General features: G+C 41.0%; 1 protein-coding gene across 1 annotated transcript in view; it reads left to right on the top strand.

Moving 5' to 3' along the window:
• Positions 1-20,251, top strand: part of cacna2d2a (calcium channel, voltage-dependent, alpha 2/delta subunit 2a) — a gene marked incomplete at both ends in the record, with an annotated part of 211,852 nt that overhangs the window by 91,383 nt on the left and 100,218 nt on the right. Inside the window, one exon of the mRNA XM_083892588.1 lies at positions 12,425-12,484. Coding sequence (XP_083748714.1) covers positions 12,425-12,484 — 60 coding nt within the window. The remainder of the gene's footprint in view (positions 1-12,424; positions 12,485-20,251) is intronic.

Genomic DNA, 20,251 nt, shown 5'->3' with positions numbered 1-20,251 from the left:
TGATTGGTCAGTGTGAAGTGGCGAAGTTACAGCGCGTTTCCTGTTTCGTGGCGAATCGTCGAAATTCGGCAAAATTCCGATGGCTGCCGTGGCCACGCCCCTTTTGAATCTGTAAAAGTTTCTGATAACTTTTTGATCTTGGATGGGTCTAACGTTCAGTTCGTTCAGTTATAAAACATTTGCGAAAAAGTATGTTCCCACCAAATTTCGTGAAATTGACAGAACTCAATTTTGGTCGCTCCATAGGCTTTGACCTGTGGGGGCGCTACTTAGCCGTTTTGCTGTTGTTTTTCTTATTTCCTTTACTTTGTCAAATTTTTCGCCGATTCTGGTTTGCTTGTTTTCACGCACGTTTAGAGGGTCAAAAACTTGCGCAAAACGATGTTCCCACCAAATCTCGTGAAATTCGGCACAACCAATATTTGGCCGCTCCATAGGCTTTGACCTGTGGAGGCGCTACTCAATCATTTTGCATTATTTTTTCGCATTTGCCATTACTTTATCGAATTTTTCGATGGTTTGCGTGGCAATTTTTCGTCCATTTTTACGCACGTTTAGAGGGTCAAATTTGAGATTCCGAGAGAAAAATAATCATTCCTATATATAATAACAATACATTTACTTACTTACTTACTTGCTCTGGCCCCTCACGTCTCATAGTGGGTCGATAAAGCCAAAGAGTAAAAATGGGTTTTAAGATGCGTTTTAAAAGTTTGTCCGCACACACACACACACCATCAGGACAGCCTAAACATAGCGTTAACTTTAACCTTGTCACAAATACAAGTACACACACACACACACACACACACACACACTGAGTCTTGTTATGTTATGATGTCACAGCAGAGCGCTCGTGTATCACTCTCACCTCTGATCAAGGAGACATTTGTCCTGCGTCTTCTTGATGCCGCTTCGCTGCACTCCTCCCCACTCAGTGTGTGCTGGCGTTGGCGGAAGGAACAAGCAGGTCACACGCACACACACACACACACACACACACACACACACACACATTCTTGTACTTGCTGCATACTGAGGACTGGGTTGCTGACAAAGTGAGGACCAGCATTTCCACTTTATAAATCAACACGATTACAAATATCTACTTCATGAATGACATCTACAAAGAACTACTGGTTGCAGTACCATAAAATGTCTGCAGGTGGAGCCCCAGAGCAAAAAGGGCTGGAAAACTTATCTTTTTTTTGGTCAAAAATTTTACAAAAACATCATACTATGTGGACCAACATTTTTTTTTAAATTTGAACAAAATTTAACAAAAAATTGAACAAAATTTAAAAAAAATTGAACAAAATTTAAAAAAAATTGAACAAAATTTAAAAAAAATTGAACAAAATTTAAAAAATATTTGAACAAAATTTAAAAAAAATTGAACAAAATTTAAAAAAAAATTGAACAAAGTTTAAAAAAAAATTGAACAAAATTTAAAAAAAAATTGAACGAAATTTAAAAAAAAATTGAACAAAATTAAAAAAAAAGTGAACGCAATTTAAAAAAAAATTGAACAAAATTTAAAAAAAATTTAAAAAAAATTTGAACAAAATTTTAAAAAAATTTGAACAAAATTTAAAAAAAATTGAACAAAATTTTAAAAAAATTGAACAAAATTTTAAAAAAATTGAACAAAATTTAAAAAAAATTGAACAAAATTTTTTGGTCCAAAATTTGACAAAAACGTCATACTATACTATGTCGTCCAAAAGTTGAAAACATTTTTTTTACATTTCTTTTGAAAAAAACATTTTTTTTACATTTCTTTTGAAAAAAACATTTTTTTTACATTTCTTTTGAAAAAAACATTTTTTTTACATTTCTTTTGAAAAAAACATTTTTTTACATTTCTTTTGAAAAAAACATTTTGGCCCAAAATTTGACAAAAAAGTCATACTATACTATACTATGTCGTCCAAAATTAGAATTTTATTTTTTTTGACAAATTGAGCATAGCATGTTTACAATCTAAGGAAGAGATGAAAACAAACTGAGGACCGGCCAAAATGACCTCACTTTGTTGGTTAAAAACCCTCACTGGTGCTCAGTATGCCGCAAGTACAAGAACACACGCACACACACACACACACACACACACACACCTGTTAACAGATGTACAGACTAAAAGAGCAGTCGTGTGTTCCTCTCCGGCGCTGTGTGTGTGTGTGTGTGTCACATGGCCCTTTCTTTTATTTGATGTTTATTTTTAGCTATTGCTCGTTCCAGACAATGGGTTCACAATTTTCTCCGTCTCAGTCATCTTGCGAGGCAGATGTCTTATGGGCTGCTGAATAAACAAGATGTCTGCATTTCCTTCTTCTTCTTCTTCTTTTTTTTTTTTTTTTTTTCTTTAGTAAATGGCACCTTTAGGCTTTTCCCTTCATTTAGTCTCCATTGTCTGGTTGATGGCAGTAGCGGCGGAGAAGGCCGGGGCAGCAAGTCGGGCATGTCTGTGACGATCTGTCAAACAGTGGACGACGAACCGTCACTGAACTAATCTTCGGCCCATTGACGCTCTGCTCCGCATGCACACCCTGAGCCCCGTGCTGCGGGCCCCCGCATGTAGGACACTTGATTACATGCAAGCAGTCAGGGCTGCAGCTTATGTTGTTTTATTCCCACTGTGATGTTGTTCCAGTGCCGACCTTGTTTGTCCTTTTAAATTTACGTCCAGTGTTCTCGTCGTGACCCGTGCAGAAGGGTCGTGCGTCCGTGTACGCGATGTGATGATAGCGTCACGTTGTTCCCACGGGAAGTTTAATTTCCAATTTAATTGGATTTGCAGTGGTGGTCGCTTCAGTAAATGAGAGTGTTTGTGTGAGAATGTGTTCTTTGGCCTCATTCTGTGCCACGATGAAACCTCCATGTAGCTTTAAAATGCTTTGTGGTTTATTGGGTAAAACAGCATTGTTTTGAATGAAAAATGCCCAATGAATACTGTTTTTATGGAGATACTGGCAATCGGTTACACTACCGTTCAAAAGTGCTGGGGTCACCTATACAATTTTTTCCATTAAAAGTTACACTTTTATTCATCAAAAGAGTTGCAAGATGAATAGAATATACATATATATATATATATATATGTGTATACATGTGTTTATGTGTATGTATGTATATATACATATATATATGTGTATGTATGTATCTATACGTATGTGTATATATACGTATATGTATATGTGTGTATGTGTATGTATGTATATATACATATGTGTGTATATATGTGTGTATGTGTATGCATGTATATATACATATGTGTATGTGTATGTGTATGTATATATGTGTGTATGTGTATGCATGTATATATGTGTGTGTGTGTATGCATGTATATATGTGTGTATGTATATGCATGTATATATATGTATGTGTGTATGTGTATATACATGTGTATATATACGTATATATGTGTGTATATACATGTGTATATGTGTGTATATATGTATATATATATATCTACATATATAAGTATTTATATACATATGTGTATATATGTATACGGAATAATTTTAGTAATCCTAATTGACCTAATACAGATAAAGTTTAATGTGATTAAATGTCAGACAGTGTGAAAAAAGAGGTTATGTGTATTTTTATACAGTGCATGTAAACTTCTGGTTTCCACTGTATATACAGTACATATATATATATATATATCCAAACTTTTGAACAGTAGTGTATATATTAGATTAGCTCATCTGCTCCCGTGACCTTGCCTCTAACGTCACGTTAGTTCTCGTATATCCATCTTATAAACACAGAAGCAGAGTGACGATGATTATTACACAAGAGCTTATGATCACAGTCGATTATTTTCAGCGTCGGCTCTGAAGAATAGAACAGTTATACGCGAGCGTAGCTGCTGCTGTAGAGAGAGCTACTGTATTGTTCCAGAATAAAGACAGCTGCCTTTTTTTTTGTCTCATTGAAGCAGACACAGGCACTTCTGCACATTGCTGGCAATCTACTGTGGAAATACGGTGTGTGTGTGTGTGTGTGTGTGTGTGTGTGTGTGTGTGTGTTTTTTTTTTCCTTTTTCTTTGTGAAGTGGAGAAAAACAGGTGTTTAAATTTTGAAAAGCCGGTGATTTGCTGCGGGGTAGGGGAGAGTTTGTGTCTTATGTGCAAACAGCAGAGCGACTTCGCGGCAGAAATAAGGAAATGGCAGATTTCAAAAAGAGGATTTTTTTCAATTATTTCCAGTGATTTCAACACTGGAAATGTTTTATGACGAGGAAAAAAAAAAAAAAAAAAAAAAGCCTTAACATTTCCGTTTTTCGTCGGTGGGGGGACGATTATAGGAGAGGTGACAGAGGCAGGGATTATCTCAGCACATGCTACAATAGCACTAACACAAACAGCCTCTGCACACGGGCCTGCCACAGGCTGCTTTGGATCACAGAACAAAGACGGGGTCTCCCACACATCACTGCAGAATCCTCTGTCAGCGTTAGCTAATAAGGACTACAATACCCAGCTGCCAGTAGCAAACTAACCAGGGACCTGGAATTAAAGGTCATTATTTATCCTCATTATGGGAGTTTGCTTTGTCTGACCACTCGGAAAGAAGAGAGCGCCGCTCTAATTATCGCCGTCCTCCTCCTCCCGGTGCTTTGTGACTTGGAGAACTTGGAAGTGAAGGGTTGTTCTGTCACTTCAGTCACTCGCCGGAGATTAACGCATAATAATGGGAGCAATAAAAAAAACATAGTCTTAGGTTTTTCAAGCTCCCCTTCCCATTTCACCCTGCATTACTTCTCAAGTTCCACGGCTCCGTGAAGTCAATTTAACTGTTTTTGAAGTTGGGTTGTGACTATGTTGTTGGAATTAATATGGAGTTAGACGTTTGGAGGGCGAGGGCGGGGGGGGGGGGGGTAGAGTACGTCTGAGGGCAGTAAACTGAAACAGATGGAGAGAAATGGAGTACAGCATACGATGGAAGGATAAAACAGCCCGAGTGAGGAGGAGATAAAAGGATGGCGCGAGAATGAAAGGTGGCGGCGGGCGAGAGGGGGGTGGGTGGGGGTGACGGCGGCAGCGGCGGCGGCGGCTCTGAGGCGAACTGAAAGTTAGTTTGTCTGTGATGTTTTAAAATTCTGGAGTGGAAAGTCCCTCCATCTGTTATTGTGGGATGGTTCTAACTCAGTGATTTCTATGATTGGCCTTAATCCTGGCCGAGTGGAGAAGACAGAATGAAGAGCTTAAAGCAGACTGCTCTCACTCTGACAGGCTCCACTGGCTGCTGCTGCTGCTGCTGCTGCTGCTGCTGCTGCTGAGGCTGCACAGTCTGCTGCCCCCTAATGGGTTAACTGCTGCATGACACTGCACTGCTCCACACTTTGCCACTTTCACAGGGAGTGAAATTTTGATGTAACGTTCTCGATCTGTGAGCGGTCACGACACACATGGGCATTTTTTTTCACCCCGGTCTTCATGCCTCCTTGTGTTCTTTGGCAAGGTTATGTGTCCTCGTATGACACAAAGCAATATTTCCTACAGATACATCATGAAATGCGTAGTGTCTCTCGCTAAATATATGTTACGTGAATTAAAATTTGAGCTGCTTCTGTCCACGTTTGGCGAGTTTTCGTAGTCCTCATACAGGTCATTTGTGATGTAAATAATGACATTTATTAGGCCTACACATCTTGAAAGTGCACCTTTAAAGGGACACTGTGTAGTATTTATGGGTTTATATAACCCAAAATCCACTTTTTTATACATATTATGTGCTCCTGCATTGTCTAGTCGCTGTATAATAGTTTTTGTTTCATTTTCGTAGTGTTTCAAAAAGTCATGTAAAATAACATGGTCGCGGGCCGCGGTTGCATAGCCACTGTTAGCAGCGAGATGCCATGTTTCTACCGGAGCCTATAAGGACAAACGCGAGAGAACAAATCAAGCGTCTCTTTACTTGTAGCTGAAGTCCCGCCTCCACTCTCTCCGATTCGTCTGCTACGGCCGCCGTAGCTCCGCCCTCTCCCTCGCCTCACGAACCTCATCTGCTGACACGGAGAAAGACGACGAGGACGACATTTGACCGGCTGAGGACACCGTAGCGCTCAGGGAAGGGAGGGGGTGAGCAGAGCAGCAGTTCTTTGTTGTAAATTTCAGTCTCTCCTCTAGATGGCACTATAAACTACTTATTTCCCCTTTAAGTACAGCTGGCACTAATATTCATCTGGGACTGGTGCTAGGAGGTTAATTTTTTTGCAATTTGTGTAGCCTATGGTTGATTTACTGCGCTCTTGTTGGTTGCAATTTGCAAAAAACCTATTTATTTATCTATCTATCATTTATGTGTGGTTATTGATGCAGATATGAAGCTCTGGTTTGGGCTGGTTTTTAATTGAATTGGGGCGGTTTCTAAGGGCTGGAAACTGTCAATCTGATCTGGAAACACTGTTGATGTGTCTACTTGATCGTGTGTGTGTGTGTGTGTCTCAGTAGAGAGTTGTAGTGATGCCGTATCTTTATATTTAAAGGAGACATATTATGGGAAATCAACTTTTTAGTCATGTTAATACTTATATTTGGGACTCTGGAGGCCCTGTGAGTCTGCAAAGTGTGAAAAAAGATGACTCAGGTCATGTTTTTGTGGTCCACCTCAGTCTAAGTACAGGAGATGAAACACGCTATGTTGTCTTCCGCGCTCATCGCTACGTCACAAAAATACATTCCTGGAATTGTTGCAAATTTTGAATTCCCTAAAAAACGCGAGAGTGCAGACGAGGGCGATAGTATCCAGAAAAGTCTGTGAAGTGTTCAGTTCTTGGCTGCACAGTGCAGCACAGAGTTCTACACAAACTTCCAGCCTCAGAGGATTCACGTGTCCAGTGGATACATTTTATATATGACGGCAATAATGATGGCTTTTCCAAATGCTAACTGCTGTTAGCTGCTGTTAGCCTCAGTGACACTGACGTAGTTTCCTGTGTCTCATTTGCATATTTAAAGAGACAGGCACTCAAAAGCGAGCGTTCTGAACAGGACTGTTTTGGCAGAGTGATTGAACTGCTGTGGTGCTTCATCCTTGAGGTATTTTGACCAAAGCATGTCACAGACATGTTCATTAGGACACAAGGGAACTAGGTTCACTTGGAGAAATAGTGTATAATATGAGTCCTTTTAATATTTTGAACGTCACTATTTTGAACGTCACAGCAGCCATTGACTGTGTTCATTTACTTTTGAACCTGAAAAGGTTCAGCGACTTCCGCAGAACCGCTTTGCCGTCATTCGGTCTCCAAGGTGATTCGAGTGTTTGTCAAGATTTAGCTGAAGGGGTCGTGTGGAACATGTTAAGCACCTCGGCTTCAAGGCTGCAATCACATGTACGGAATGTGCGTGAGTGACTGAGTGTTCTTTTTATCCAAGTGGCCCCCCCTCACTCAAAGATACACATTGTGGGGGGGGGGGATGGGGGGGCCCCCGCTGTCGAGTGTCCTTCCAGATCGCACGGACGCTCGTGTGTGTGTGTCTGCGTCGAGTGTCGTTTAGCTGAATGCACAGTGGAGCGGCCTAACAGGCTGCAGCGAACACACACACAGGAGGCCCGGTGTCAAGTTGGCGCTCAACACAGCGTGACGCTAGCCCTGTCCCTGGTGTGTTGTCAGTCCCCTTGAAATAACACGACTTTGAGTGATTAAGCCGCTACACTCTGGAACAAGAGGAACAGTTGTGATTATTAAAGATCCTAATCGGCTCATGCTGAGCTTGCCGTTTTATTTGCTCCGTCCTGTACGTGAGCGTACAGATTTTCTCTTTTCGCTTCTCTTTGAGACGACACCGAAGCTTGCGCCACCTTCTAATTTGGCTCTTTGTCCGACGACACTGTGCACTGTTATGAACTGTGTTTGCATACGTGATATATGACTATATGGTGTGTTGTTGTTCAAAGGTGCATTATGTAATAAATTACATTTACATTATATACATATTACATTTAGGGCATTTAGCAGACGCTTTTGTCCAAAGCGACTTACAATAAGTACATTTGTCACAAGAAAGAAACAAAGCAACATATCTCTTTTGATAAAGTAAAAAAGATAGAAACAATATTCAAGCTCTCATCAGAGCAAAGTAATAATTAAATGTAATAAATCTTAATCAACTGGCCATGAAATCCTCCTAATATGTCACAGAGACTCAGGAATAATGTTCATATAACAAACTGAACTCACCAACAACAACAGTACAGACAAAATATTTGCATTAAAAAAAAAATATTTTGCAGACTGCAAATCATGTTTATGTTTTGAAATCATGTTTTGGCGTCATGTGGCGCCACCTACCGCCGTCTACCAATCACTGCAGTCAGTAGAGTCTCAGCTGCCGAGCAACCACGTGGTTGCCAGTTACGTCAGAAAACGAAACCTTGGCATTTTGAATTTGAATGTAGTAATCGTTTTTTTTGCCAAATTCTTACATATGGCACCTTTAAGGCTGCAGACCTTGTAAAAGGCACTTAACATGCCGTATACATTACAGAGCTGCGTTCTTGACTAAAGGCCCTCGCTGACGAACGGGCCCCCCGACACGTGATCCGTCCTGTGTCGTGAGCCTCGTCTCCATGTTGTGACTCCGCATGTCATGTGTACCTGCGTGCGGCACGCTGTAAGTGTTATTTGCCGTGTTTTGTGGGCCTCTGCTGAGCTTATCTGTGCTGTACTGTGCTGATTTGGCGACGCTCATCCAGCAGCGCGGGCGCTCTCTCTCTCTCTAAGCTGCTTGGGCCGCAGCCACCAACACAGATGATATATCCCTGCCCTCCTCCTTCCCACATCTCTCACTCTGATTCATTGGGTGTTTGTGTTGCCCATCCATCTGCGCCAAACACAAAGGGAAAGGGAAAAAGACACATGATGACACATGGCTGTTTTGGAGCGCGGGGACCCCCCCATTACACTGCTCGGAAAGAGATAGGGTCCCGGAGAAATGGAGGCCTACGAGGAAGCAGAGGGGGGAAGACGATGGAGGGCAGTCGGCAGGTGAAGGAACAGAGAGTTAAATAAAATGTGTGTGTGTGTGTGTGTGTGGGCGACTCGGTGGGAGAGAAATTGATTTTCCAAAGGGACAAAGTAGAGATTCTTACTGACAGATTAAATGCTGAGAATAAGGCTGCACCGAGGGGAGAGGGACAGGGAAGCTAGATCATAGTTCATGACGGATTGAAACTTTATATTAAAGGACTCGTATAGTTAAAGGTGCCATATGTAAGAATGTGGCCAAAAACGGTCACTACATTCAAATTCATAATACCGAGGTCTTTTAGGTTTCGTTTTCTGACGTAACTGGCAACCCGTGGTAACTCGGCAGCTGAGACTCTATTGACTGCAGTGATTGGTAGATGGCGGTAGGTGGCGCCACATGACGCCAAAACATGATTTCAAAACATAAACATGATTTGCAGTCTGCAAAATATTTTTTTTAATGCAAATATTTTAGCTGTACTGTTGTTGTTGTTGGTGAGTTCAGTTTGTTATATGGACATTATTCCTGAGTCTCTGTGACATATTAGGAGGATTTTATGGCCAGTTGCTTTAGATTTATTACCTAATGCACCTTTAACCTAGTTCCCTGGTGTCCTAATGAACATGTCTGTGACGATGGATGAAGCACCACAGCAGTTCAATCACCCTGAACAAAACAGTCCTGTTCAGAACGCTCGCTTTTGAGTGCCTGTCTCTTTAAATATGCAAATGAGACACAGGAAACTACGTCAGCGTCACTGAGGCAGCTAACAGCAGTTAGCATTTGGAAAAGCCGTCATTATCGCCGTCATATATAAAATGTATCCACTGGACACGTGAATCCTCCGAGGCTGGAAGTTTGTGTAGAACTCTGTGCTGCACTGTGCAGCCAAGAATAGAACACTTCTCAGACTTCCGCTCTTCCGGACACTGTCGCCCTCGCCTGCACTCTCGCGTTTTTTTAGGGAATTCAAAATTTGCACATTGTGACGTAGCAATGAGTGTGGAAATCAACATCTCGTCTTTTATCTCCTGTACTCAGACTGAGGCGGACCACAGAAACATAGACACAGAGTAATCGTTTTTTCCACACTTTACCAACTCACAGAGTCCCAAATATAAGTATTACAATGATCAAAATTTTGCATAATATGTCCCCTTTAATAAATAAATATATTGTGCGGTGTGTTTGATTTTCAGACAGTGAAGTAAGATCCATGTTTGGCTGTTTAGAATGCATCCCTAATTGGAAAAATGCAGTGTTGCTAATTTTACCCGAGAGATTATGACTGTGGCGCTGGCCTTTTAGCGAGGGAGACCCTCTCGTATGAAAAGACTCACAGTTACTTGTCTTTTCTAATTAACTCTTTGGTCGTGATTTCGGCGAGAGGCAATTAGATCCACGTTTCATTGTTGTTTCAGTTGCCTTTTGTCTTCATTAGGAAATGAATAAAAAAATCTTATCAAAGATATTTAAACCTCGTTCAGGTGACGTGAAAGCACCGCGCTAACACAGAGCCGGAGGAGTAAAGACGATCCACGTGTTCTCCTGTTTATGTGCCACGGTTTAGTCAGGGAAAACAAATATGTACACACTTCAAACCATTATGGTCCACTTATGTCCCTGTGCTGCATGCATATAGAACCTGGAGTGATATACTTTGTTGTTGTGTGGTTTTGGTAGCTTATAAGGGTTATTTATAAGGGTTAATAGTCTTAAAGGGACAATGTGTAGTATTTATGGGTTTATATGACCCAAAATCCACTTTTTTATACATATTATGTGCTCCTGCATTGTCTAGTCGCTGTATAATAGTTTTTGTTTCATTTTCGTAGTGTTTCAAAAAGTCATGTAAAATAACATGGTCGCGGGCCGCGGTTGCATAGCCACTGTTAGCAGAGAGACGTCATGTTTCTACCGGAGCCTGTAAGGACAAACGCGAGAGAATAAATCAAGCGTCTCTTTACTTGTAGCTGAAGTCCCGCCTCCTCTCTCTCCGCTTCGTCTGCTACGGCCGCGGTAGCTCCGCCCTCTCCCTCGCCTCACGAACCTCATCTGCTGACACGGAGAAAGACGACGAGGACGACATTTGACCAGCTGAGGATACCGTAGCGCTCAGGGAAGGGAGGGGGTGAGCAGAGGAGCAGTTCTTTGTTGTAAATTTCAGCCTCTCCTCTAGATGGCACTATAAACTACTTACTTCACCTTTAAAGGTGCCATATGTAAGAATGTGGCCAAAAACAGTTACTACATTCAAATTCAAAATACCGAGGTCCTTTTGGTTTCGTTTTCTGACGTAGCTGGCAACCCGTGGTTGCTCGGCAGCTGAGACTCTACTGACTGCAATGATTGGTAGACGGCGGTAGGTGGCGCCACATGCCAAAACATGATTTCTAAACATAAACATGATTTGCAGTCTGCAAAATATTTTTTTTTTAATGCAAATATTTTGTCTGTACTGTTGTTGTTGGTGAGTTCAGTTTGTTATACGAACATTATTCCTGCGTCTCTGTGACATATTAGGAGGATTTTACGGCCAGTTGCTTTAGATGTATTACTTAATGCACCTTTAAAAGGTCCTGGGATTATATGTCTAATCACACTTCTGTGACAGGAACAAGGTCACCCCCTAGAGGCCTGGGGGGAAGTGGAAATATTGAACACAGGAAGACAGGAGGACAGGATATACTGTACTCTGGGGACAGTGAGACACTTAAATGGCTTCCTATGTGAGAAGCCTTCAGGCATACGGCTGCACTGAAGACAAACCTTGTGTTTATTGGTGGTTGGAGGGTATGACGCTCTTTTTTTTGTCACTACTGCAACAGTTGTTGGAGTAGTCCATCCATCTGCATACGTTGGTTGTAACAAGTGGCATTTACAGCTTGAGAACTGAATATTTTCACTATTTTTTGGACTGTTCTCTGACGGTTTGTGCGTGAAAATCACGCGTTTGATTAGCACTTTGTTAAATACTGAGTCCAGCACATCTGGCACCAACAACCACATCATGTTCGACATCACTTAAACTGTTCTTTTCTTCATCGTTCGGATGTTTCGGTTTAAACTTCAGCGGCGGTTTATATTCAAGGCGTCTGCGTGTGCGTTAATGTGTTGAGTCGCTGCCACGCAGATTAGCAGATTAGAAGTTATTGCGTCCTTAAAACGGTCGAATGGATGTTGACGGCGTTTTCTTATAGAAACTAATCTGTTCAGTTTTGATTGGGAGGAGTTGAATGGATATGGATTCACGTCAGTCAAAGATCTTTGCATTGGGTTTTTAGCAGCAGGGGTTTGTCCACATTTGCATTTTCAGTTTCATCATTTGATGATTTACAACTCTGCTAAGGATCGAGGTCACTGACCTCTGTCTGTGACACACTGTCCTCCTGACCACTGACACTCAAACTGCTTCTTTCTTCTGTGTTTTCTCGTAGAAACTGGCCAGGGAGGCGGAGCAGCTTCAGAGGGAGCACGTATGGCAGGACGGCGTAACGGTAAAGTGGAACATCCGCTCTTCTTCTTCCTTCTTTACCCAAGACTTCCCATGTCTTTTTTTTTTATTTCCCTTTTCAGGCAAAAACGACCTAGTCTACACTTCATCCACCCATTGTGATGATTTTCCCTTGAGTAACTTTAATGACAATGTGATCAGCATCACAGAGACGAGGAAATAAAAATGTACAAACGCACAGATGCATGTGCGCTTTGACCTCTTCTTCACGGTTGCCCCCGGTACCGGGGGGCAGCGTCACACGCGGCGACAAGAGCGTCATAAAACCGTATCTAACTTAAACAAACACAAGGGTCTGATTCTACTGGTTTAGAGGTTTAAAACGAGCTGTCAATCACCCAAATTGACCAAGGTAAGCCAGAGCTATGGCTGGTACCTAAGAAATCTCAAATGGCACAGATGGTGCCGAACAGTGCCAAAAGAGAGAACGCCTAGACATCTCTTTACTAAAACCTCTGTAACTTTACTCTGCTTCACTTCAACAGCATCAGACTTTGCACAGCTCATGTCCACATGTTGTTATATGACCTCCATGTGTTTTTAAGCTCCTGCTGCATATTTTAAAGGTGATGTTTGCTTTAAGATGCAATCTTTTTTTAGGCGAGAGAAAAAAAAAAACCTTCAGTTATGCTGTGTTCCATGTGCATTTACTCTGACACAGTGGCATCTACAGTGAGACTTACACCTCTGGCGGAATCTCACAAGTGTTATCTTTATTTTGATACCGAGATAATTCACATAGAGCTTGTAACTGCAGAGATTTGCTCTTTTTAGTTCGGGCATGTCATTATCGAGCAGGGACTCCAAAAAGAGGGTCAGGGAAGAAGAGGGTTAAGTTCATTTTAATGGGCTTTCTATCCATGTTTTTTTCTCCAGAGGACACGGCGAGTTGGACTGTGTATTCTGCGGCGTCTGATCTTTAAAAAAAAAAAAATTAGACATCCAGTGTTCAAATCTAAAGAAATGTAAATGGTGTAACTCTGTTTGCTTCCGTGTGTTTGTGAGCCACCGTGCTCCACTGGTTCTCAAATTTGCAGACTCTAAAAAAACCGCTCTATAAACACGCGTGCATACTGACGCACACACACACACACACACACACACACACACGTATAGCCTCACCCGACAGCAGACACACATGAACATTCCCCACTGTCGTATCCTCTGTCTCCAGGGAGACGAGCTCGCTGTCATGGTACACTTCCCACAAATGGATTTTTAACCCCGCTTCTCCTGGGGGATATTTGAGAGAAAGCTTTAACTGATACAAAATGAATAATTATGAGCCCTACTTCTCTACAAAGTCCATTTTTATTCATGGTTGCTTACACTCTGAAGCTGTAGTCATGGGGTGGCTGTGGCTGTGCCCCCCCCCCCTCCTCCCTCCCCTTCCTCCCCTTCCTCCCCTCCTGGTCTGTGGAGGGAGCTTCATCTTCGTCTTGAGGGCGCCCGACGCCGGCCCCTCGCTGCCCGGCTCTGATGCACCTCAATCGGATGTGTAACCATGCAGGACATGGAGCCCGGGTCACAGTGACCACACACACACACACACACACACACCTGTTCATAAGTAGCTGCGTCCAATATAGCATCAATACCTCGTCAAGTGGAAAAGCCAACACTCTCTTTAATCTACCTGCCCCCCCCACCTTACCTACCTACCTACCTACCTACCTACCCCCAACCTCTCAGGTTCAGCTCTTCCTCTTATATTTTCCACCTCTGTTTCCATCATCATCCCCCACACACACACCTCCATCACGCTCATGTGCCATTTTTTTTCCTTATCTCCACGTGCCTTTAATCAGGCGTGAAAAACCCGTTGGACTATATCGTACTGTCGCAAATACTGCAAATGAATCTTAATGGTGCTCCTGAATTAATAATGCACTGGAGCTGATTTCATTTGCCTTTATTATTATTAGGGGCCAGGTAATGAATCTCAGCAGGGGTGACTGTGAAGTCATTCAAAACAAGAGGGAAGGGCCGGGAGGAGGCAGGTATTCCACGGACTTTCGCCAAAAATAGAGTTTCTCTTTGTAGATTTGTAGAATTTGATTTTTTTGGACTGACACTATAATTAGATTAGGGCTGTGTGCATATTAGAAGAAACACATCTAATCTTTAAGAGCAGTCAAATCGGTAGTAAAGGTGTGCACGAGTGTGTGCTTGTGCTTGCCTCTTTAGGACCTTTTCTGGCATAATCAGTGGCATTGTCAGGATCAGTGTACTCCTCATGGAGTCCAAAACCTGGTTCTAATGATAGATGAAAGATAACACTATATCTAGGCTTTCCAAATAAGTACACGTGTGTGTAATGTAATTTAGTGTGTGTTTGTCAGCGAGTTAATGGAAGGGTGTGTGTGCCTGGCCTGAAACATGACTACAAATAAACACTAATGTATGTGGAAACGTGGGCAGCTGTGCTAAAAAAAAGTTGAATCATATCAAATAGCTGCCCCCTGGTGGTCGAAATCAAGATATAAAAACATGTAACGAGAGAGAGAAAAGAGAAAAAAGAAGGTTTTGTCAACTTCAGCAATTTGTTTGCAGATTTATCTGAGGGATGTTTAGCACAATGTAGCAAAATGTTGGGAACGGAGAAACGAGAGATTTTTCTTGATTGGAGTATAAGATATGAGGATGTGTCTGTACTTGTTGGGTCCAAAATGTGTAAAAAACTATCTTTGTGGGGACTTTATTTGACCTTGTGGGGACATTTTGTCTGAGCACCAGAGCTCTAAAGGGCGTGATCATGGTTAAGACCTGGTTTGAGGCTTAAACCCAATTTATACTCCTGCGTAAGTGCTCTGCGTGGACGCAAAGCCTGTCGAAGAGCCTCTGCGTCGTCTCCGACTGCACGAAATATTTTTTAAGTGTCCTTCACTCCGTCAAGGGACACCAGAGACGGCAAGAGCTGCGATTGGTCCTCATGACAGGCCGAGCTAAGCTGCTCTGTGCCGGCTCACAGTGAGCACCGAGCGTCCACAGAGGGCGGAGCTGAACACCGCCGACAACGTCGCTGCCAAACTATAAATACGTCATATCTTAACACACACGGCACATGTTTAGACTCTAAATGGCCAATTTCTCGCCTCAAATTATCTTAAAACTGCGTTCAGTGACACAGAAAAGTGAGAAACGGCCACTGTTTCAACAACAACAGTCTTTCTCTCTCGGACGCCATTGCTCACTGTAGCCAGAAGCACAACAACCTTGCGCAGCGACCCCTATTGATCGGGCGGGAATTTGCAGCGCGTATCCGTCACCACGACGCAGAAGTATGAAGGCTCGAGGCGTCTCCGTGGTGACGCAGTCGGATAACGCATTACGCAGTCGGAGAAGTACAATGTGGCCTTTAGGGTTAAGGTTAGACACTTGGTGGTGATGGTTAAGGTCAGGGCGAGGGAATGCATTATGTCAATGACGTGTCCTCACTAAGCTATCACGACAAGTTTGTGTGTCTGATGTGATTTAGAAAAGCATAATGTTGGCGTGTGTGTGTGTTTATTTTTTATATGCGTTTGTTAACGACAGGTTGCGTACCTGGCCCAGCCCATCTGCTCGCTCCGCCAAAGCGGTGACATCATAGGAACTGAATGACACGCCTGTTCCTCGCGGCGGCTGCCGTCACAGCTGTTACCGTAGCAATGAGAAGACCTCTCTTTCTCGCTTCTCCTCACACACACACACACACACACACACATACACACACACACTCTGGTGTGTTTCCCGGTGTAACCGCAGAGCCAGCTTTTTCCGACCGGCCCCGACTGCCGGACATTATCGACGTCAAAATGTTGATTGTAACAACTGTTGTGATGGTCGTTCAGGGTTTTAAATCCATTGCAATGAAATGGTGTGTGAAATGGACGTTTAAAGTGTTGGATTGCCGCTGATTTCTCAAGGTCAGGTGCCCGTCCCAGTGCGACACTCAGCCATTGTTTTTTTGGCGACAGAGTCCTCCCCAAGGCGGCCGGGACATTTCAGTGTCGCTTTGCAATTCTCATCGGGAAACCAGGTACAACCTGCAACTTTGGAGTCGGGGAGCAAAACCTCTTTTTTTGGGGGGGAAAATTGGCAGCCAGAGAGCAAAGTGCCATTAAAACTTTCTATTGCATTTCTAATTTTTAGTGTTCTATGATGATTCCATTCCAGATACACAAGGAGGAAATGCTAATGGTGCTTTTCCAGAGAGGGTGCTTGTGATATTTTTACCTGGCTGCTTGTTGTGCATCATTGACTAATAAAGTCCATGTATGTATATATACATATATATGTATATATATATGTATATATACATATATATGTATGTATATATATATGTATATATATATGTATATATACATATATATGTATGTATATATATATGTATGTATAGATGTATATATACATATATGTATGTATATATACATATATATGTATGTATATATATATGTATGTATAGATGTATGTATATATATATGTATGTATAGATGTATGTATATATATATGTATGTATATATGTATGTATATATATATGTATATATGTATAATGTGTATATATATATATATGTATATTCATATATATGTATATATGTATATATATGTATAATGTGTATATATATATATGTATATACATATATATGTATAATGTATGTATGTATTTATATATGTATACTATATATGTATGTATACGTATATATGTGTATATATGTATACATACATATATATAAATGTATATATTATATACATTATATATATATATATATATAATGTATGTATGTATGTGTATATATGTGTATATATGTATACATATATATGTATATATATAATATATATGTGTATATATGTATGTATATATGTATACATATATATACGTATATGTGTATACGTATGTGTGTGTGTGTATGTATATATACATATACATATATGTGTGTATATATACACGTAAAAATAGTAAAGCACATTACTTGATTAAGATGTCAAATTATAGTTATTTACTTGCATTTCTGAACAGAAAAATAATAAAAAAAAAAAGTTTTAGTTGATTTTTTTGGCAACAAAAAGGTGAATTCAGTTTATTTACCAAATAAATGACAGTAACATTTTTACATTTTTGTGGTTTAATGCGTGCGTGATTAATGCCGACGTTAACACAGCAGTTAGCTGGTCGACCGAGCTTATCACGACATCATCACCAGAAGTGCTCCTCCACACACACAGCAAACCAATTATATTTCATTTAGTCGTAGTTTTTTTTTTTTTTTTTCTTAACAATGGATCAACAATTCCAAACTGTGAAAGGGGAACAAAACCCACAGAGAAGTATGCTATTTTAGCGCATTGTTCTTATTTATTTATATAGTACTCTGATGACTTTCATAGCTCTCTCTTTTGTTATTTCTTTCCAGCAGGCAGCTGTTCAGCGTAGTGAGGAAGCTCTAAAAAAAAAAAACTATAGCTGATGGAACATAGGGAACAATTTAACTGCTAAAGAGCCAGTTATTTCCCTCAGGAGGTGGTGGGGGACTGAAAACAGAGGTAAAAGGAGAGCGGATATTGGGCTTAATTTGCCAGGTGGCACTAAACACGACATATAAATACATAATAATGTTGCTCTGTGTCATTTGGACTTGGAAATGGGAGTTCACCATATCCTATAGCTGCCACCAGGTGGCAAAAATCAAGTAATTGCATGTCGAGGCTTAAAAACAGTTCCAAAAAAACGAACAAAATGGTGTCAATAATGCATTATAAGCAACAGCGTTGCAAGTCAGTTGCCTTATCGCTCACCTTCTACGACACGGAGACGACCAGCGTCACTTATCTGACATTTAACACCACGTGCAACACGTTGGAACAGAAGGAAAAAGAAAAGATTGGATGATAAAAAAAAGACAGAGATTGTGTTGATTGGAGGAAGAAGTGTACTTTCCATCAGATTGTGATGTGGCAGCTGCTGTACGTTTGAAATGCATTAGCGCTAATAGCTGTGCCATTAGGGGGAGAGAGAGGCACTCTGTTGATGGGCTGCAGTGATGAAACCAGGGAGACTGGAGGAGAGGGGAGGGTGGTGGTGGTGGTGGTGGTGGTGGTGTGGGGGGGATAAGTGAAAAAAGCAAGTGAGTGAGGGAAGAAGGTATAAGAGACGGAGAAAAACGGGGGGGAAACAGAGATGGAGCCATCTTCCAGGCCATTTACTGCAATCATCACTCTCTAATCAATCAAGCCTTTCATCATAGGACAACACAATCTCTGCTCGTCTTTGTCTTCTTCTCCCTCTGCCTCCGTCTCTCCTCATCTGCTCTCAGCCTCCCACTCGCATTCAGAACACATTGTGACCCGGGTTCTTGTTCTCCACGCGCGATGCGATCGTGTGAATTTTTCCTCACACCTGTGCAAAACACGCCTTCTTAATTGCCTTTACTGTCCTGTGTGTGTGTGTCAGCTTTTACCCTGTATACACTGTAAAAAAAAAGAAAACGTTGAGAAAAGTCAAAATTTCAAGGTAACTTACCGCAGTCAAATTTTGAGTTTACAGCTACAACAAAAGATCTTGTGTTTCTAAAAAAAGTTCCATCAACGAATATTATTTTGTTAGTCAAACTTGTAAGTTAGAATCAAAAATGTATTAAAAATAAAATGTTGAATTTTGAGTTGGCACAACTCTAATAAAATAATATTAGTTGATGGAACTTTTCTTTTTTTTTTTTTTTTAAATTCGCAATCTTTTGTTGGGCTGTAAACTCAAAAATTGATTGCATCAAGTTGCCTTTGAAATATTGAGTTTTCTCAATGTTTTCTTTTTTACAGTGTATATAGGGTAAAAGCTGACACACTGTAAAAAAAAGAAAACTCAAAATGTCAAGGCAACTTGCTGCAATCAATTTTTGAGTTTACAGCCCAACCAAATATCTTGAGTTTCTAAAAAAGTTCCATCAACTAATATTATTTTGTTAGACCAACTTGTTAGTTAGAGATGTTCCAACTCAAAATTTATTTTTTAAATTATCTGAACAAGATTAGTCTCGAGATCTTTTGTTGGGCTGTAAACTCAAAAATGATTGCAGTTAGTTGCATTGAAATTTTTACTTTTCTCAACGTTTTCTTTTTACAGTGTCGTTTGAATTCCGTTTCATTGACCTCTGTCAAGGAGGTATGTGTTCTCGACTGAGTTTTTTTGTCTGTTTTGTTTGTCTGTCGAGCAACATAACTTGAAAATTCACGGACGGATTTGCACTGTAAAAAAGAAATCTCAATATTTCAAGACAACTTGCTGAAATAAATTTTTGAGTTTACAGCCCAACAAAGGATTGCGAGTTTGTAAAAAAATTAAATCAACTAATATTGTTTTGTTAGACAAACTTGTAAGTTAGAGTTGTGTTAACTCACAATTCCAAATAAATTTTTATTTTTGTTTGTCTAACAAAATAATACTAGAAAATTCCGCCGGCGTAATTTCGATGGTGCCTGCAGCTTCCGGCATGTGTCGTCGCGTGCAGGACCTTTGCTGGTAAAGTTGTACAGCAAATATGCGGGCACTTGCCGTTTAAAATGGCCGACTTCCTGTTGGGTCAAGGGCGTGTCCCTAAACATGTTCAGGACGGGTCCCTTGTCTTACATATGATGTTTCGTGCAGATCGGTCAATGTATGGCAACATTACATTTAACTTCCAGTTTCGGGTGTTCCACTTCCTGTAGTGAGTTCACCTTCTGCAGACATGTTCAGGACGGGTCTCTGGTCTCACATATAAAGTTTGAGGTCTCT

The sequence above is a fragment of the Microchirus variegatus genome (genome assembly GCF_963457635.1).
Source record: "Microchirus variegatus genome assembly, chromosome: 7".
NCBI lineage: Eukaryota > Metazoa > Chordata > Actinopteri > Pleuronectiformes > Soleidae > Microchirus > Microchirus variegatus.
The sequence above is the reverse complement of the archived record's forward strand: the minus strand, read 5'-3'. Positions and strand labels throughout refer to the sequence as shown.